Source organism: Oncorhynchus gorbuscha, linkage group LG02 (assembly GCF_021184085.1).
Source record: "Oncorhynchus gorbuscha isolate QuinsamMale2020 ecotype Even-year linkage group LG02, OgorEven_v1.0, whole genome shotgun sequence".
In the NCBI taxonomy this organism is placed as follows: Eukaryota; Metazoa; Chordata; class Actinopteri; order Salmoniformes; family Salmonidae; genus Oncorhynchus; species Oncorhynchus gorbuscha.
Genome location: NC_060174.1, coordinates 108,807,290 through 108,826,735, shown reverse-complemented (window position 1 = coordinate 108,826,735; position 19,446 = coordinate 108,807,290). Strand labels below are relative to the sequence as shown.

Genomic DNA, 19,446 nt, shown 5'->3' with positions numbered 1-19,446 from the left:
TCCTGTTCCTCAAACTCAACAGTAAGGGTCTTACAGTAGACTGGACTATCCCCTAAGTACCTGTACTACCTCACCCTGCAACCTAGCATCTTTTCAGGATCGTCCAGGCCAAATAGTCGACCTTAGGACACTATGAGTGGATACTCTCTCCTGGGTTGGTTTAGCCCAGAATCAGCCCTCATACGACTCCTACCAATGCACTCAGTACCTTTAGTTGGGTCTCAGGTTCCTTCCTACCAGCAATTCAGGTTCCTGATAGACTATTTAACCAGATGCTACAAATCCTTAATTAATCCAGTCTATTTCAGAAACCTGGAGTAAAACGACATGCACTTGTATGACTCTTTGATGACACAGGGTTTCAGAACAATGAAGCAAGTTTATTCAAAATTACAGAAAAAAAAGGCATGAGAAAAACTGATCAATCAATATCACCAATTGGTGATACGCAAAAATGTACCTTGGATTAAATTGAGAGATGCCTTCAGCGTCTTTACCTAAACCCTTTACCTAAAAACTATAACAATTTTATGAGAAGCACAGTTTTAAATAACAAGAAAAACATGTTCTTACCTTCAACAGTCCCTCAGTTGGTGTCTAAAAAACTAACACTTCTACCAATGAGGTAACCTAAAGGATTCCTCATAGAATGTTCTAGAACACTTCTACCAATGAGGCAACCTAAAGGATTCCTCCTAGAATGTTCTAGAACACTTCTACCAATGAGGTAACCTAACGGATTCCTCCTAGAATGTTCTAGAACACTTCTACCAATGAGGTAACCTAACGGATTCCTCCTAGAATGTTCTAGAACATGTCTATCAATGAGGAAACCTCAAGGGATTTCCAGATCAAGCTAGCACCTTTTAATATACTTCATTAACATCAACTTCTTAAAACATACATTTTTCAAACTACCTTTACTCAATTTTAATCTTACTACAACCTAATTTATTACTCCAGTTATATCTTAATAATTCAATATTTTAAACATTATAACATTTGACCATTATAACGTCTCGTTATCAACCTCCTAAGGCCTTGTCCTCCAATTCATTTCTTCTTCTCTTTCGTCAGTGTCAATTAATTTCTTCTTCTCTTTCGTCAGTGTCAATTAATTTCTTCTTCTCTTTCATCAATGTCAATTCATTTATTCTTCTCTTTCGTCAGTGTCAATTCATTTCTTCTTCTCTTTCGTCAGTGTCAATTCATTTCTTCTTCTCTTTCGTCAGTGTCAATTCAACCTCATTGTTCATTCTTCTTTATGCTCCATGTGTGAGTGAAAGTGAAACGTCTTCCTGAGTGTGTGTGTGGGTCTTTACAAGTGGGTCCTACCTAACACATTTTAGGTCTGTGACCTAAAATGTCACAGAAAACGAAGCCTCAACCAACTATTCTTGACACAGTAAAGACCCTCAGTCTACCTCTGTACATTACCAAACAGGAAAGAACCCCAGTCTACCTCTGTTACCAAACAGGAAAGAACCCCAGTCTACCTCTGTTACCAAACAGGAAAGAACCCCAGTCTACCTCTGTACATTACCAAACAGGAAAGAACCCCAGTCTACCTCTGTACATTACCAAACAGGAAAGAACCCCAGTCTACCTCTGTACATTACCAAACGGGAAAGAACCCCAGTCTACCTCTGTACATTACCAAACAGGAAAGAACCCCAGTCTACCTCTGTTACCAAACAGGAAAGAACCCCAGTCTACCTCTGTACATTACCAAACAGGAAAGAACCTCAGTCTACCTCTGTACATTACCAAACAGGAAAGAACCCCAGTCTACCTCTGTTACCAAACAGGAAAGACCCTCAGTCTACCTCTGTACATTACCAAACAGGAAAGACCCCCAGTCTACCTCTGTACATTACCAAACAGGAAAGAACCTCAGTCTACCTCTGTACATTACCAAACAGGAAAGAACCCCAGTCTACCTCTGTACATTACCAAACAGGAAAGAACCCCAGTCTACCTCTGTACATTACCAAACAGGAAAGAACCTCAGTCTACCTCTGTACATTACCAAACAGGAAAGACCCTCAGTCTACCTCTGTTACCAAACAGGAAAGAACCTCAGTCTACCTCTGTACATTACCAAACAGGAAAGAACCTCAGTCTACCTCTGTACATTACCAAACAGGAAAGAACCCCAGTCTACCTCTGTACATTACCAAACAGGAAAGAACCCCAGTCTACCTCTGTTACCAAACAGGAAAGAACCCCAGTCTACCTCTGTACATTACCAAACAGGAAAGAACCCCAGTCTACCTCTGTACATTACCAAACAGGAAAGAACCTCAGTCTACCTCTGTACATTACCAAACAGGAAAGAACCCCAGTCTATCTCTGTACATTACCAAACAGGAAAGTACCTCAGTCTACCTCTGTACATTACCAAACAGGAAAGAACCCCAGTCTACCTCTGTACATTACCAAACAGGAAAGAACCCCAGTCTACCTCTGTACATTACCAAACAGGAAAGAACCTCAGTCTACCTCTGTACATTACCAAACAGGAAAGAACCCCAGTCTACCTCTGTACATTACCAAACAGGAAAGAATCTCAGTCTACCTCTGTACATTACCAAACAGGAAAGACCCTCAGTCTACCTCTGTTACCAAACAGGAAAGAACCCCAGTCTATCTCTGTACATTACCAAACAGGAAAGAACCCCAGTCTACCTCTGTTACCAAACAGGAAAGAACCCCAGTCTACCTCTGTACATTACCAAACAGGAAAGAATCTCAGTCTACCTCTGTACATTACCAAACAGGAAAGACCCTCAGTCTACCTCTGTTACCAAACAGGAAAGAACCCCAGTCTATCTCTGTACATTACCAAACAGGAAAGAACCCCAGTCTACCTCTGTTACCAAACAGGAAAGAACCCCAGTCTACCTCTGTACATTACCAAACAGGAAAGAACCCCAGTCTACCTCTGTACATTACCAAACAGGAAAGAACCCCAGTCTACCTCTGTACATTACCAAACAGGAAAGAACCCCAGTCTACCTCTGTACATTACCAAACAGGAAAGAACCTCAGTCTACCTCTGTACATTACCAAACAGGAAAGAACCCCAGTCTACCTCTGTTACCAAACAGGAAAGAACCCCAGTCTACCTCTGTACATTACCAAACAGGAAAGAACCTCAGTCTACCTCTGTACATTACCAAACAGGAAAGAATCTCAGTCTACCTCTGTACATTACCAAACAGGAAAGAACCTCAGTCTACCTCTGTACATTACCAAACAGGAAAGAACCCCAGTCTACCTCTGTACATTACCAAACAGGAAAGACCCTCAGTCTACCTCTGTTACCAAACAGGAAAGAACCCCAGTCTATCTCTGTACATTACCAAACAGGAAAGAACCCCAGTCTACCTCTGTTACCAAACAGGAAAGAACCCCAGTCTACCTCTGTACATTACCAAACAGGAAAGAACCCCAGTCTACCTCTGTACATTACCAAACAGGAAAGAACCTCAGTCTACCTCTGTTACCAAACAGGAAAGAACCCCAGTCTACCTCTGTACATTACCAAACAGGAAAGAACCTCAGTCTACCTCTGTACATTACCAAACAGGAAAGAACCTCAGTCTACCTCTGTACATTACCAAACAGGAAAGAACCCCATACATTTTAGTCATTCAAACCACTTCTTCTTCAAAATGACTTTCTGCAGAATCAGAACCAGGAAGACAAGACAAGTAGGAGTGAAGAATGTCGATGTGAATTCCTGTTCCCCCCTCAGGAACTGATCCCATGAGTGTCTCTCAGGCGTAGCGCGAAGTCCCCTGGCAGCCCTTGTCTGATCAGTTCCTCACGGAGCTGGAAACACAACACACACAGTGATTATCAGGTAGAGCCGAGGAGAAACCTGTCTGATCTGACACTGACCTGCTGTAAAACCACGTTTCGGATGTAATCATCTGTCAGTGGGATCAGAGAGGACAGTTTTATCCTCAGTACAGCAACGTATCCTGTGGAAACACAGTCAGTCCACATTATTACAACACACATACACAAATCATTTGTTAGAATTTGAACAAAAGTTAATTCTGTACTTACTAGGCCCACTGCTCGTTGTTGTACCGTCCACAATATGGGTTGTGAGATCGGTGGTTGGGTGTGTACTTAAAGTTGTGGGTGCTGTGGTAGTTGTGGGAGCTGTGGTAGTTGTGGGTGATGTGGTAGTTGTGGGAGCTGTGGTAGTTGTGGGTGCTGTGGTAGTTGTGGGTGCTGTGGTAGTTGTGGGTGCTGTGGTAGTTGTGGGAGCTGTGGTAGTTGTGGGTGCTGTGGTAGTTGTGAGTGCTGTGGTAGTTGTGAGTGCTGTGGTAGTTGTGGGAGCTGTGGTAGTTGTGGGTGCTGTGGTAGTTGTGGGAGCTGTGGTAGTTGTGGGTGATGTGGTAGTTGTGAGTGCTGTGGTAGTTGTAGGAGCTGTGGTAGTTGTGGGTGCTGTGGTAGTTGTGGGTGATGTGGTAGTTGTGGGTGATGTGGTAGTTGTGGGAGCTGTGGTAGTTGTGGGAGCTGTGGTAGTTGTGGGAGCGTACGTACTGACATTTGTGGGTGTGGTTGTGAGTTCAGTAGTTTTTTGGGTGGTAGTTGGAAGTGCAGGTGAAATCTGTGTGGTCGTGAGGTTTGTTGTCAGAGGAGGGGAGGTTGTTGGTTCCTCTGTGGTTGTGAGGTTTATTATCAGAGGAGGGGAGGTTGTTGGTTCCTCTGTGGTCGTGAGGTTTATTATCAGAGGAGGGGAGGTTGTTGGTTCCTCTGTGGTTGTGAGGTTTGTTGTCAGAGGAGGGGAGGTTGTTGGTTCCTCTGTGGTTGTGAGGTTTGTTGTCAGAGGAGGGGAGGTTGTTGGTTCCTCTGTGGTTGTGAGGTTTATTATCAGAGGAGGGGAGGTTGTTGGTTCCTCTGTGGTTGTGAGGTTTATTATCAGAGGAGGGGAGGGTGTTGGTTCCTCTGTGGTCGTGAGGTTTATTATCAGAGGAGGGGAGGTTGTTGGTTCCTCTGTGGTTGTGAGGTTTATTATCAGAGGAGGGGAGGTTGTTGGTTCCTCTGTGGTTGTGAGGTTTATTATCAGAGGAGGGGAGGTTGTTGGTTCCTCTGTGGTTGTGAGGTTTATTATCAGAGGAGGGGAGGTTGTTGGTTCCTCTGTGGTTGTGAGGTTTATTATCAGAGGAGGGGAGGTTGTTGGTTCCTCTGTGGTTGTGAGGTTTATTATCAGAGGAGGGGAGGTTGTTGGTTCCTCTGTGGTTGTGAGGTTTATTATCAGAGGAGGGGAGGGTGTTGGTTCCTCTGTGGTTGTGAGGTTTATTATCAGAGGAGGGGAGGGTGTTGGTTCCTCTGTGGTCGTGAGGTTTATTATCAGAGGAGGGGAGGGTGTTGGTTCCTCTGTGGTCGTGAGGTTTATTGTCAGGGGAGGGGAGGTTGTTGGTTCCTCTGTGGTTCTGATGGCTGTAGCACAAAGACAGACAAACAGACAGACAGAGATGTGTTGATTGGTTGATTGGTTGCTAATTGTCTCAAACATGCATTTCAACTAGCATCTGTAAGTAACAGAGAGACTAGCAGAACACCAGAAAGGGGATCAGTAACCTCATGCTGTAGTGAAACTGTACCCACCACTTGTGTTTCCAACCCTGACGATCAGACAGCGCAGCTCAGAGTGATACGTGAAACTGAGAAGATCAACAGAACAACTGTTAAACTCAGATCTTTGTGAAAGAGCATTTTATAAAACATTACAAACCAAACAAACCACATTCCATTGGTTAAACAAAATATGGCAAAGCCAAACAAACCACATTCCATTGAAGGGAAAGGCAGGTTAAAACCAAACACACCACTTACCATTGAAGGGAAAGGCAGGTTAAAACCAAACACACCACTTACCATTGAAGGGAAAGGCAGGTTAAAACCAAACACACCACTTACCATTGAAGGGAAAGGCAGGTTAAAACCAAACACACCACTTACCATTGAAGGGAAAGGCAGGTTAAAACCAAACACACCACTTACCATTGAAGGGAAAGGCAGGTTAAAACCAAACACACCACTTACCATTGAAGGGAAAGGCAGGTTAAAACCAAACACACCACTTACCATTGAAGGGAAAGGCAGGTTAAAACCAAACACACCACTTACCATTGAAGGGAAAGGCAGGTTAAAACCAAACACACCACTTACCATTGAAGGGAAAGGCAGGTTAAAACCAAACACACCACTTACCATTGAAGGGAAAGGCAGGTTAAAACCAAACACACCACTTACCACTGAAGGGAAAGGCAGGTTAAAACCAAACACACCACTTACCACTGAAGGGAAAGGCAGGTTAAAACCAAACACACCACTTACCACTGAAGGGAAAGGCAGGTTAAAACCAAACACACCACTTACCATTGAAGGGAAAGGCAGGTTAAAACCAAACACACCACTTACCATTGAAGGGAAAGGCAGGTTAAAACCAAACACACCACTTACCATTGAAGGGAAAGGCAGGTTAAAACCAAACACACCACTTACCATTGAAGGGAAAGGCAGGTTAAAACCAAACACACCACTTACCATTGAAGGGAAAGGCAGGTTAAAACCAAACACACCACTTACCATTGAAGGGAAAGGCAGGTTAAAACCAAACACACCACTTACCATTGAAGGGAAAGGCAGGTTAAAACCAAACACACCACTTACCATTGAAGGGAAAGGCAGGTTAAAACCAAACACACCACTTACCATTGAAGGGAAAGGCAGGTTAAAACCAAACACACCACTTACCATTGAAGGGAAAGGCAGGTTAAAACCAAACACACCACTTACCATTGAAGGGAAAGGCAGGTTAAAACCAAACACAGCACTTACCATTGAAGGGAAAGGCAGGTTAAAACCAAACACACCACTTACCACTGAAGGGAAAGGCAGGTTAAAACCAAACACACCACTTACCACTGAAGGGAAAGGCAGGTTAAAACCAAACACACCACTTACCACTGAAGGGAAAGGCAGGTTAAAACCAAACACACCACTTACCATTGAAGGGAAAGGCAGGTTAAAACCAAACACACCACTTACCATTGAAGGGAAAGGCAGGTTAAAACCAAACAAACCACTTACCATTGAAGGGAAAGGCAGGTTAAAACCAAACACACCACTTACCATTGAAGGGAAAGGCAGGTTAAAACCAAACACACCACTTACCATTGAAGGGAAAGGCAGGTTAAAACCAAACACACCACTTACCATTGAAGGGAAAGGCAGGTTAAAACCAAACACACCACTTACCACTGAAGGGAAAGGCAGGTTAAAACCAAACACACCACTTACCACTGAAGGGAAAGGCAGGTTAAAACCAAACACACCACTTACCATTGAAGGGAAAGGCAGGTTAAAACCAAACACACCACTTACCATTGAAGGGAAAGGCAGGTTAAAACCAAACACACCACTTACCATTGAAAGGAAAGGCAGGTTAAAACCAAACACACCACTTACCATTGAAGGGAAAGGCAGGTTAAAACCAAACACACCACTTACCATTGAAGGGAAAGGCAGGTTAAAACCAAACACACCACTTACCATTGAAGGGAAAGGCAGGTTAAAACCAAACACACCACTTACCATTGAAGGGAAAGGCAGGTTAAAACCTAGTCAGTTGCACAACTGAATGGATTCTACCAAAATGTGTCTAAATGTACATTTAACTGATCGTCTTCATAGAAGCATACAGAAATTATGGATTATACTAGTTTATTTTGTGCCTTTATTTAATCAGGTAAGTCATTATGTTGTGCTATACGTTTCCAGTTGAAGTGGCAGCAGACTGACCTGTCGTTCACCCCCTGAGTGATGAAGCACACAGGATAGTACCCTCCCTCCTCATCCTCAGTGGGCGTCCATCTTAGAAGGTACTCTCCTGGGACAGTGGAGTTCTCTGTGATACTGGAAGGTCCGCTCACCAACAGCTCTGAAACCCTGAAACACACAGGGAGAAGACAATATAATGTCATTATTATTATATATATATTATATATTTATTATTATTATTATTATGTTTCATTATGAACCCCATTAGCTTAAGCAGCAGCTACTCTTCCTGGGGTCAAAACATACAACATGACATTATACGTAACATTAATAGACAAGACAAGATCAAGGACAGAACTGCATCACTTCAAACTATGAATCAAACAAATAAAAAAGTCCTGTATTGAAATGGAAAGTGTTAAATGTTGAAGCTAAAAATGGCTTGAACAATGCTGACATGATTATCCCTACTTGGAGATGCCAGATCCGGAACCACATCAGTTTATGTATTGACTGTAGATGTCAGATCAGTTTATGTATTGACTATAGATGTCAGATCAGTTTATGTATCGACTATAGATGCCAGATCAGTTTATGTATTGACTGTAGATGCCAGATCAGTTTATGTATTGACTGTAGATGCCAGATCAGTTTATGTATTGACTGTAGATGCCAGATCAGTTTATGTATTGACTATAGATGTCAGATCAGTTTATGTATTGACTGTAGATGCCAGATCAGTTTATGTATTGACTGTAGATGCCAGATCAGTTTATGTATTGACTGTAGATGTCAGATCAGTTTATGTATTGACTATAGATGCCAGATCAGTTTATGTATTGACTGTAGATGCCAGATCAGTTTATGTATTGACTATAGATGTCAGATCAGTTTATGTATTGACTGTAGATGCCAGATCAGTTTGTATTGACTGTATTGACTATAGATGCCAGATCAGTTTATGTATTGACTGTATTGACTATAGATGCCAGATCAGTTTATATATTGACTGTAGATGCCAGATCAGTTTATGTATTGACTGTAGATGCCAGATCAGTTTATGTATTGACTGTATTGACTATAGATGTCAGATCAGTTTATGTATTGACTGTAGATGTTTATGTATTGACTGTAGATGTCAGATCAGTTTAAGTATTGACTGTAGATGCCAGATCAGGAACCACATCAGTTTATGTATTGACTGTAGATGTCAGATCAGTTTATGTATTGACTGTAGATGCCAGATCAGTTTATGTATTGACTATAGATGCCAGATCAGTTTATGTATTGACTGTAGATGCCAGATCAGTTTATGTATTGACTGTAGATGCCAGATCAGTTTATGTATTGACTATAGATGTCAGATCAGTTTATGTATTGATGTGTATGTGTGTGTGTGTGTGTGTGTGTGTGTGTGTGTGTGTGTGTGTGTGTGTGTGTGTGTGTGTGTGTGTGTGTGTGTGTGTGTGTGTGTGTGTGTGTGTGTGTGTGTGTGTGTGTGTGTGTGTGTGTGTGTGTGTGTGTGTGTTGCTTCACAGTCCCCGCTGTTCCATAAGGTGTATTTGTATCTGTTTCTTAAATCTGATTGTACGGCAAGGGAAGAGCAACAACCCACAGACACACCTGTTGGTCCAACTGTTGCATTTAAAACCCCTGATTTGAGTCTCTACCTATCGGCTAAGTGTTTCCATGTTTCCTTTCTCTTACGTGGACTGGGTAGCCTGTGCTCTGACAGTGATTTCCAGGGGTTGGTCTGCAGAGGCGTAGAGCAGTGCACCCTGGGCTGGTGTTGGAGACAGGAACATGGGTAGGTACAACCCCTCCATACAGGATGTCACCGGGGGGTCCACTGAGAGACAAACCATGGAGTTGAGATACAACACACAGCGTCATGTTTTTCAGTAGAAATCATTACCACAACTACTTTACGAGGCTACAGGGTTGGAAACTCTGCATAAAATGTAATGACATTCACTACTACTACTACTGGAAACAAGCCATAGGCATCATCTTATTCTCTATGAAGAGAAACAACTTGTTAGAAACTACCTAGATATAAACTACCTAGATATGAAGATAAACTACCTAGATATAAAGATAAACTATCTGATATAAAGATAAACTACCTAGATATGAAGATAAACTACCTAGATATAAAGATAAACTACCTAGATATAAAGATAAACTACCTAGATATGAAGATAAACTACCTAGATATAAACTACCTAGATATAAAGATAAACTACCTAGATATAAAGATAAACTACCTAGATATGAAGATAAACTACCTAGATATAAACTACCTAGATATAAAGATAAACTACCTAGATATAAAGATAAACTAACTGATATAAAGATAAACTACTTAGATTTAAAGATAAACTACCTAGATGTAAACTACCTGTATATAAAGATAAACTACCTAGATATAAAGATAAACTAACTGATATAAAGATAAACTACCTGGATATAAAGATAAACAACCTAGATATAAACTACCTGGATATAAAGATAAACTACCTAGATATAAAGATAAACTACCTGATATAAAGATAAACTACCTGGATATAAAGATAAACTACCTGATATAAACTACCTGATATAAAGATAAACTACCTGATATAAAGATAAACTACCTGGATATAAAGATAAACTACCTGATATAAAGATAAACTACCTGATATAAAGATAAACTACCTAGATATAAACTACCTAGATATAAAGATAAACTACCTGATATAAAGATAAACTACCTGGATATAAACTACCTGGATATAAATATAAACTACCTGGATATAAATATAAACTACCTGGATATAAACTACCTGTTATAAAGATAAACTACCTGGATATAAACTACCTGGATATAAACTACCTGGATATAAACTACCTGGATATAAAGATAAACTACCTGGATATAAAGATAAACTACCTGGATATAAAGATAAACTACCTGGATATAAAGATAAACTACCTGGATATAAAGATAAACTACCTAGATATAAACTACCTGGATATAAAGATAAACTACCTAGATATAAACTACCTGGATATAAACTACCTGGATATAAAGATAAACTACCTGGATATAAAGATAAACTACCTGGATATAAAGATAAACTACCTAGATATAAACTACCTGGATATAAATATAAACTACCTGGATATAAAGATAAACTACCTGGATATAAAGATAAACTACCTGGATATAAAGATAAACTACCTGGATATAAAGATAAACTACCTGATTTAAAGATAAACTACCTGATTTAAAGATAAACTACCTAGATATAAAGATAAACTACCTGGATATAAAGATAATCTACCTGGATATAAACTACCTGATATAAAGATAAACTACCTGGATATAAAGATAAACTACCTAGATATAAAGATAAACTACCTAGATATAAAGATAAACTACCTAGATATAAAGATAAACTACCTGGATATAAACTACCTGGATATAAAGATAAACTACCTGGATATAAAGATAAACTACCTAGATATAAACTACCTGGATATAAAGATAAACTACCTGATTTAAAGATAAACTACCTGATTTAAAGATAAACTACCTAGATATAAAGATAAACTACCTGGATATAAAGATAATCTACCTGGATATAAACTACCTGATATAAAGATAAACTACCTGGATATAAAGATAAACTACCTAGATATAAAGATAAACTACCTAGATATAAAGATAAACTACCTAGATATAAAGATAAACTACCTGGATATAAACTACCTGGATATAAACTACCTGGATATAAAGATAAACTACCTGGATATAAAGATAAACTACCTAGATATAAAGATAAACTACCTGGATATAAACTACCTGGATATAAACTACCTGGATATAAACTACCTGGATATAAACTACCTGGATATAAATATAAACTACCTAGATATAAACTACATGTTATAAAGATAAACTACCTGGATATAAACTACCTGGATATAAACTACCTGGATATAAACTACCTAGATATAAAGATAAACTAACTAGATATAAACTACCTGATATAAAGATAAACTACCTAGATATAAACTACCTGGATATAAACTACCTGGATATAAACTACCTGGATATAAACTACCTAGATATAAAGATAAACTAACTAGATATAAACTACCTGATATAAAGATAAACTACCTAGATATAAACTACCTGGATATAAACTACCTGGATATAAACTACCTGGATATAAATGTAAACTACCTAGATATAAAGATAAACTACCTAGATATAAAGATAAACTACCTGATATAAAGATAAACTACCTAGATATAAACTACCTAGATATAAAGATAAACTACCTAGATATAAAGATAAACTACCTAGATATAAACTACCTGATATAAAGATAAACTACCTAGATATAAAGATAAACTACCTAGATATAAAGATAAACTACCTAGATATAAACTACCTGATATAAAGATAAACTACCTGGATATAAACTACCTGATATAAAGATAAACTACCTGATATAAAGATAAACTACCTGGATATAAACTACCTGATATAAAGATAAACTACCTAGATATAAACTACCTGGATATAAAGATAAACTACCTAGATATAAACTACCTGGATATAATGATAAACTACCTAGATATAAAGATAAACTACCTAGATATAAAGATAAACTACCTAGATATAAAGATAAACTACCTAGATATAAAGATTAACTACCTAGATATAAAGATAAACTACCTGGATATAAAGATAAACTACCTGATATAAACTACCTAGATATAAAGATAAACTACCTGGATATAAAGATAAACTACCTGATATAAACTACCTAGATATAAAGATAAACTACCTGGATATAAAGATAAACTACCTAGATATAAAGATAAACTACCTAGATATAAAGATAAACTACCTAGATATAAAGATTAACTACCTAGATATAAAGATAAACTACCTGGATATAAAGATAAACTACCTGATATAAACTACCTAGATATAAAGATAAACCTAGATATACAGATAAACTATATAGATCATATATGTACCTCTCACTGCAAACTGAACAGGTAGTTTGGAGAGTGTGTTGTTTGAGGCCCTGATAGATTGAGATCCGTCAGTATAGGAGAGAGAGATGGACTGAGTCGGGAAATCCTCCATCACTACCTGAACTGCGTATGTTCCAGTGGTACTACTGTTGCCCCAAAATGACAAGGTGCAGTTCTGAGGGAGACAAGATAAAAACAAGATTACATTTGTTATTGCTAAATACATGTTTGACCTTTAAATCAACTATATAAACCTATAGATTCTTGAAGGATGTAACTTAATAATGCCTTATGATCTTATTTCAACTGTCGAAAAATACATTTACAGGAAAGTCACTAGGTAATACTGTCATGTTTTGTCATTTATTATCTTGTCTTGTCCCTGTGCTTCCCATTCTATTCGTTTCCCTCTGCTGGTCTTATTAGGTTCTTTCCCTTTTTCTATCCCTCTCTCTCCCCCTCCCTCTCTCACTCTCTCGCTCTCTCTTCTCTCTATCGTTCCGTTCCTGCTCCCAGCTGTTCCTATTCCCCTAATCAATCATTTAGTCTTCCCACACCTGTTCCCGATCCTTTCCCCTGATTAGAGTCCCTATTTCTTCCTTTGTGTTCCGTTCCTGTCCTGTCGGTTCCTTGTCTAGAATTCACCGTGCTGTGTTTGTGTATCGCCCTGTCGTGTCGTGTTTTCCTCAGATGCTGCGTGGTGAGCAGGTGTCTGAGTCTGTCTGGTTCAAGTGCCTTCCCGAGGCAACCTGCTGTTCACCTGCTGTTCAAGATCGAGTCTCCAGTTTGTCCTCGTCATTTCGAGTGAAAGTTGTGTTTTTTGTTTGTATTTACTTTACTGGATTAAAGACTCTGTTTTCGCCAAGTCGCTTTTGGGTCCTCTTTTACCTGCATGACAAATCCAAGGTCATCCTATCAGAACGGGGCCTGCTGCTACCTGGCTCTCCTATCAGAATGGGAGCCTGCTGCTACCTGGTCTTCCAATCAGAATGGGGCCTGCTGCTACCTGGTTCTCCTATCAGAATGGGAGCCTGCTGCTACCTGGTCATCCTATCAGAATGGAAGCCTGCTGCTACCTGGTCATCCAATCAGAATGGAAGCCTGCTGCTAGCTGGTCATCCTATCAGAATGGAAGCCTTCTGCTACCTGGTCATCCTATCAGAATGGAAACCTGCTGCTACCTGGTTCTCCTATCAGAATGGGGCCTGCTGCTACCTGGTTCTCCTATCAGAATGGGGCCTGCTGCTACCTGGTTCTCCTATCAGAATGGGAGCCTGCTGCTACCTGGTCATCCTATCAAAATGGAAGCCTGCTGCTACCTGGTCATGCAATCAGAATGGAAGCCTGCTGCTAGCTGGTCATCTTATCAGAATGGAAGCCTTCTGCTACCTGGTCATCCTATCAGAATGGGGCCTGCTACTACCTGGTTCTCCTATCAGAATGGGGCCTGCTTCTACCTGTTCATCCTATCAGAATGGAATCCTGCTGCTACCTGGTTCTCCTATCAGAATGGGGCCTGCTGCTACCTGGTTCTCCTATCAGAATGGGAGCCTGCTGCTCCCTGGTCATCCTATCAGAATGGAAGCCTGCTGCTACCTGGTCATCCAATCAGAATGGAAACCTGCTGCTAGCTGGTCATCCTATCAGAATGGAAGCCTGCTGCTACCTGGTCATCCAATCAGAATGGGAGCCTGCTGCTCCCTGGTCATCCTATCAGAATGGAAGCCTGCTGCTACCTGGTCATCCAATCAGAATGGAAACCATCTGTTACCTGGTCATCCTATCAGAATGGAAACCTTCTGTTACCTGGTCATCCTATCAGAATGGAAGCCTGCTGTTACCTGGTTCTCCTATCAGAATGGGGCCTGCTGCTACCTGGTTCTCCTATCAGAATGGAAGCCTGCTGTTACCTGGTCATCCAATCAGAATGGAAGCCTGCTGTTACCTGGTCATCCAATCAGAATGGAAGCCTGCTATTAGTAACGGTGAATTAGCTAGCGTCTTTTAGTGCCTTTTCTGCATCCATCCTTGACTTTCCCTAAATAAGCATTTTAAATGAACACATACATGTTTCTAGAATTTCGATATCACAAACAGTTTTAGTAAGACAATTCTTATTTATTTATTTTTGAGTGAAATGTATTAAATCATTCTAATTCCACCTATAGAGTCACATGCAGGTAAGACATTTTTCTTTCTTTCTATATAGTATCAGAAGAGCAGATTCTGAGGTTTCCAGAACACTCTTAAAATGCCAACTCTTAAAATGTAAGAGATTTCAAAATATCTATTTTTCCAAGAAGAACCACCTCTCCTCTGCACTCCAGAAGTGAGCAAACTAATGAAAACGCTGCTGTATCTATGAAATATCTCTATTTTTGTATTCTAATGTCACCCAAGACCTTCATAAACACACCTTCGGTGTTATTTTTCAGATAGAATATGGACGTGGCTGGACGGTGTGCGCTGTTATGAACAGTCAGATAGTTCTCAACAATGACAAGAAGCTGCCATGTGGGGGGATCGTAGATGGCTCGTTTCAGCTCGTTGTATCTTGTTATAAATACCATATCTTGTTTTGAGGTGTTTTGACTGATGTCATGTCTATGTTAATATGGCAGAAATAATATCTAGCTATCTAACCAACAACTGTAATGATGGATGTGAGAGACAACAAGTGTTCATTGTGAACGTCTATTTCTGTTTTCAATAAACATTTGGAGAGTAAATATAGTTTACATGTTGTCAACAATCTAAGCCAACCCTGTCTGTTTTGTCCCATAGTTGAGCAGTGTTGGTTTTGTTGCTAAACAACCAACTCGTCAGTTTTGTTGCTAAACAACCAACTCGTCAGTTTTGTTGCTAAACAACCAACTCGTCAGTTTTATGTTGCTAAACAACCAACCCATCAGTTTTGTTGCTAAACAACCAACTCGTCAGTTTTGTTGCTAAACAACCAACCCGTCAGTTTTGTTGCTAAACAACCAACTCGTCAGTTTTGTTGCTAAACAACCAACTCGTCAGTTTTGTTGCTAAACAACCAACCCATCAGTTTTGTTGCTAAACAACCAACTCGTCAGTTTTGTTGCTAAACAACCAACTCGCCATTTTGTTGCTAAACAACCAACTCGTCAGTTTTGTTGCTAAACAACCAACCCGTTTTTGTTGCTAAACAACCAACCCGGTTTTGTTGCAAACAACCAACTTGTTTTGTTGCTAAACAACCAACCCGTCAGTGAGTTTTGTTGCTAAACAACCAACCCGAGTTTTGTTGTTAACGTGTTTTGTTGCTAAACAACCAACCCGTCAGTTTTGTTGCTAAACCTCTCCACCCTTGTGTTTCCTGAGGAGCTCCACTCCACCCTTGTGTTTCCTGAGGAGAGGCTCCTCTCCACCCTTGTGTTTCCTGAGGAGAGGCTCCACTCCACCCTTGTGTTTCCTGAGGAGAGGCTCCACTCCACCCTTGTGTTTCCTGAGGAGAGGCTCCACTCCACCCTTGTGTTTCCTGAGGAGAGGCTCCACTCCCACCCTTGTGTTTCCTGAGGAGAGGCTCCACTCCACCCTTGTGTTTCCTGAGGAGAGGGTCCTCTCCACCCTTGTGTTTCCTGAGGAGAGGCTCCACTCCACCCTTGTGTTTCCTGAGGAGAGGCTCCTCTCCACCCTTGTGTTTCCTGAGGAGAGGGTCCTCTCCACCCTTGTGTTTCCTGAGGAGAGGCTCCTCTCCACCCTTGTGTTTCCTGAGGAGAGGCTCCACTCCACCCTTGTGTTTCCTGAGGAGAAGCTCCTCTCCACCCTTGTGTTTCCTGAGGAGAGGCTCCTCTCCACCCTTGTGTTTCCTGAGGAGAGGCTCCACTCCACCCTTGTGTTTCCTGAGGAGAGGCTCCTCTCCACCCTTGTGTTTCCTGAGGAGAGGCTCCTCTCCACCCTTGTGTTTCCTGAGGAGAGGCTCCACTCCACCCTTGTGTTTCCTGAGGAGAGGCTCCTCTCCACCCTTGTGTTTCCTGAGGAGAGGCTCCACTCCACCCTTGTGTTTCCTGAGGAGAGGCTCCACTCCACCCTTGTGTTTCCTGAGGAGAGGCTCCACTCCACCCTTGTGTTTCCTGAGGAGAGGCTCCACTCCACCCTTGTGTTTCCTGAGGAGAGGCTCCTCTCCACCCTTGTGTTTCCTGAGGAGAGGCTCCTCTCCACCCTTGTGTTTCCTGAGGAGAGGGTCCTCTCCACCCTTGTGTTTCCTGAGGAGAGGCTCCTCTCCACCCTTGTGTTTCCTGAGGAGAGGCTCCTCTCCACCCTCGTGTTTCCTGAGGAGAGGCTCCACTCCACCCTTGTGTTTCCTCTCCACCCTTGTATGCCTCCTTGTCCACCAGTATATGTCTTTTGATCTTAAGTTGTACATCTCTTAAAGCTTGTCTATCACCCTCAGCATAAACCGATCTCACGTTGTACATCTCTTAAAGCCTGTCTATCACCACAAATACCTCCCACATAGTACAGTCAAAACACCCTGGAGACCAGATACCTCCCACATAGTACAGTCAGAACACCCTGGAGACCAAATACCTCCCACATAGTACAGTCAAAACACCCTGGAGACCGAATACCTCCCACATAGTACAGTCAGAACACCCTGGAGACCAAATACCTCCCACATAGTACAGTCAGACCACCCTGGAGACCAGACAACTCCCACATAGTACAGTCAGACCACCCTGGAGACCAAATACCTCCCACATAGTACAGTCAAACCACCCTGGAGACCAAATACCTCCCAAATAGTACAGTCAAAACACACTGGAGACCAATACCTCCCACATAGTACAGTCTAACCACCCTGGAGACAAAATACCTCCCACATAGTACAGTCAAAACACCCTGGAGACCAAATACCTCCCACATAGTACAGTCGGAACACCCTGGAGACCAAATACCTCCCACATAGTAGTCAGAACACCCCTGGAGACCAAATACATCCCACATAGTACAGTCAGAACACCCTGGAGACCAGATACCTCCCACATAGTACAGTCAAAACACCCCTGGAGACAAGTGATACTGTTGTCATTCCAGATCTGGACAGTTTTAACTGTGGGTTTCTCCCTCTCCAGGAGCCGACAGTAGGTAAGCCTGAGGTAGTTTTAACTGTGGGTTTCTCCCTCTCTAGTAGCCGACAATAGGTTTCGCTGAAGTAGTTTTAGCTGTGGGTTTCTCCCTCTCCAGGAGCCGACAGTAGGTAAGCGGTAAGCCTGAGGTAGTTTTAACTGTGGGTTTCTCCCTCTCTAGGAGCCGACAGTAGGTTGGCCTGAGGTAGTTTTAACTGTGGGTTTCTCCCTCTCTAGGAGCTGACAGTGGGTTGGCCTGAGGTAGTTTTAACTGTGGGTTTCTCCCTCTCTAGGAGCCGACAGTGGGTTGGCCTGAGGTAGTTTTAACTGTGGGTTTCTCCCTCTCTAGGAGCTGACAGTAGGTTGGCCTGAGGTAGTTTTAACTGTGGGTTTCTCCCTCTCCAGGAGCCGACAGTAGGTTGGCCTGAGGTAGTTTTAACTGTGGGTTTCTCCATCTCCAGGAGCCGACAGTTGGTTGGCCTGAGGTACAGTCGTGGCCAAAGGTTTTGGGAATGACACAAATATTAAGTAAGTATAATTACAAGTATAATCATAAGTGTCAAAGGCTTTTATTGACAATTATATGAAGTTGATGCAGAGTTAATATCTGCAGTGTTGACCCTTCTTTTTCAAGACCTCTGCAATCCGCCCTGGCATGCGGTCAATTAACTTCTGGGCCACATCCTTACTGATGGCAGCCCATTCTTGCATAATCAATGCTTGGAGTTTGTCAGAATTTGTGGGTTTTTGTTTGTCCACCCACCTCTTGAGGATTGACCACAAGTTCTCTATGGGATTAAGGTCTGGGGCGTTTCCTGGCCATGGACCCAAAATATCGATGTTTTGTTCCCCGAGCCACTTAGTTACCACTTAGTTATCACTTTTGGAAAGGTGCTTCATCATGCTGGAAAAGGCATTGTTCCTCACCAAACTGTTCCTGGATGGTTGGGAGAAGTTGCTCTCGGAGGATGTGTTGGTACCATTCTTTATTCATGGCTGTGTTCTTAGGCAAAATTGTGAGTGATCCCACTCCCTTGGCTGAGAAGCAACCCCACACATTTATGGTCTCAGGATGCTTTACTGTTGGCATGACACAGGACTGATGGTAGGGCTCACCTTGTCTTCAAGCTTTTTTCCGGATGTCCCAAACATTCGGAAAGGGGATTCAACGGAGAAAATGACTTTATCCCAGTCCTCAGCAGTCCAATCCCTGTACCTTTTGCAGAATATCAGTCTGTCCTTGATGTTTTTCCTGGCGAAAAGTGGCTTCTTTGCTGCCCTTCTTCACACCAGGCCATCCTCCAAAAGTCTTCGCCTCACTGTGCGTGCAGATGTACTCACACCTGCCTGCTGTCATTCCTGAGCAAGCTCTGTACTGGTGGTGCCCCGAACCCGCAGCTCCTGGTGCTTGCTGGACTTTCTTGGGCGCCCTAAAGCCTTCATCACAACAATTGAACCACTTTCCTTTTAGGTGCAATCTTACTGGCAGCAATATCCTTGCCTG

General features: G+C 41.7%; 1 protein-coding gene across 7 annotated transcripts in view; it reads right to left on the bottom strand.

The window, feature by feature from the left end:
- LOC124015443 (mucin-2-like) overlaps positions 1-19,446 on the bottom strand; it is a 312,521-nt gene that overhangs the window by 281,381 nt on the left and 11,694 nt on the right. Inside the window, exons 5-12 of one of the 7 annotated variants that reach the window (XR_006835160.1) lie at positions 12,847-13,021; positions 9,517-9,658; positions 7,831-7,977; positions 5,632-5,687; positions 4,078-5,463; positions 3,907-3,989; positions 1,497-3,837; positions 360-1,462 (exon numbers count right to left, since the gene is read on the bottom strand). Coding sequence is in view for 1 of the 7 variants with exons in the window: in XM_046330634.1 (XP_046186590.1) it covers positions 3,757-3,837; positions 3,907-3,989; positions 4,078-5,463; positions 5,632-5,687; positions 7,831-7,977; positions 9,517-9,658; positions 12,847-13,021 (2,070 nt within the window). In the remaining 6 variants the exon portion in view is untranslated. Of the gene's footprint in view, positions 1-359; positions 3,838-3,906; positions 3,990-4,077; positions 5,464-5,631; positions 5,688-7,830; positions 7,978-9,516; positions 9,659-12,846; positions 13,022-19,446 lie in introns of those variants that run through there. The other 6 variants (XR_006835159.1, XR_006835158.1, XR_006835164.1 and 3 more) reach the window with 6 other exon arrangements.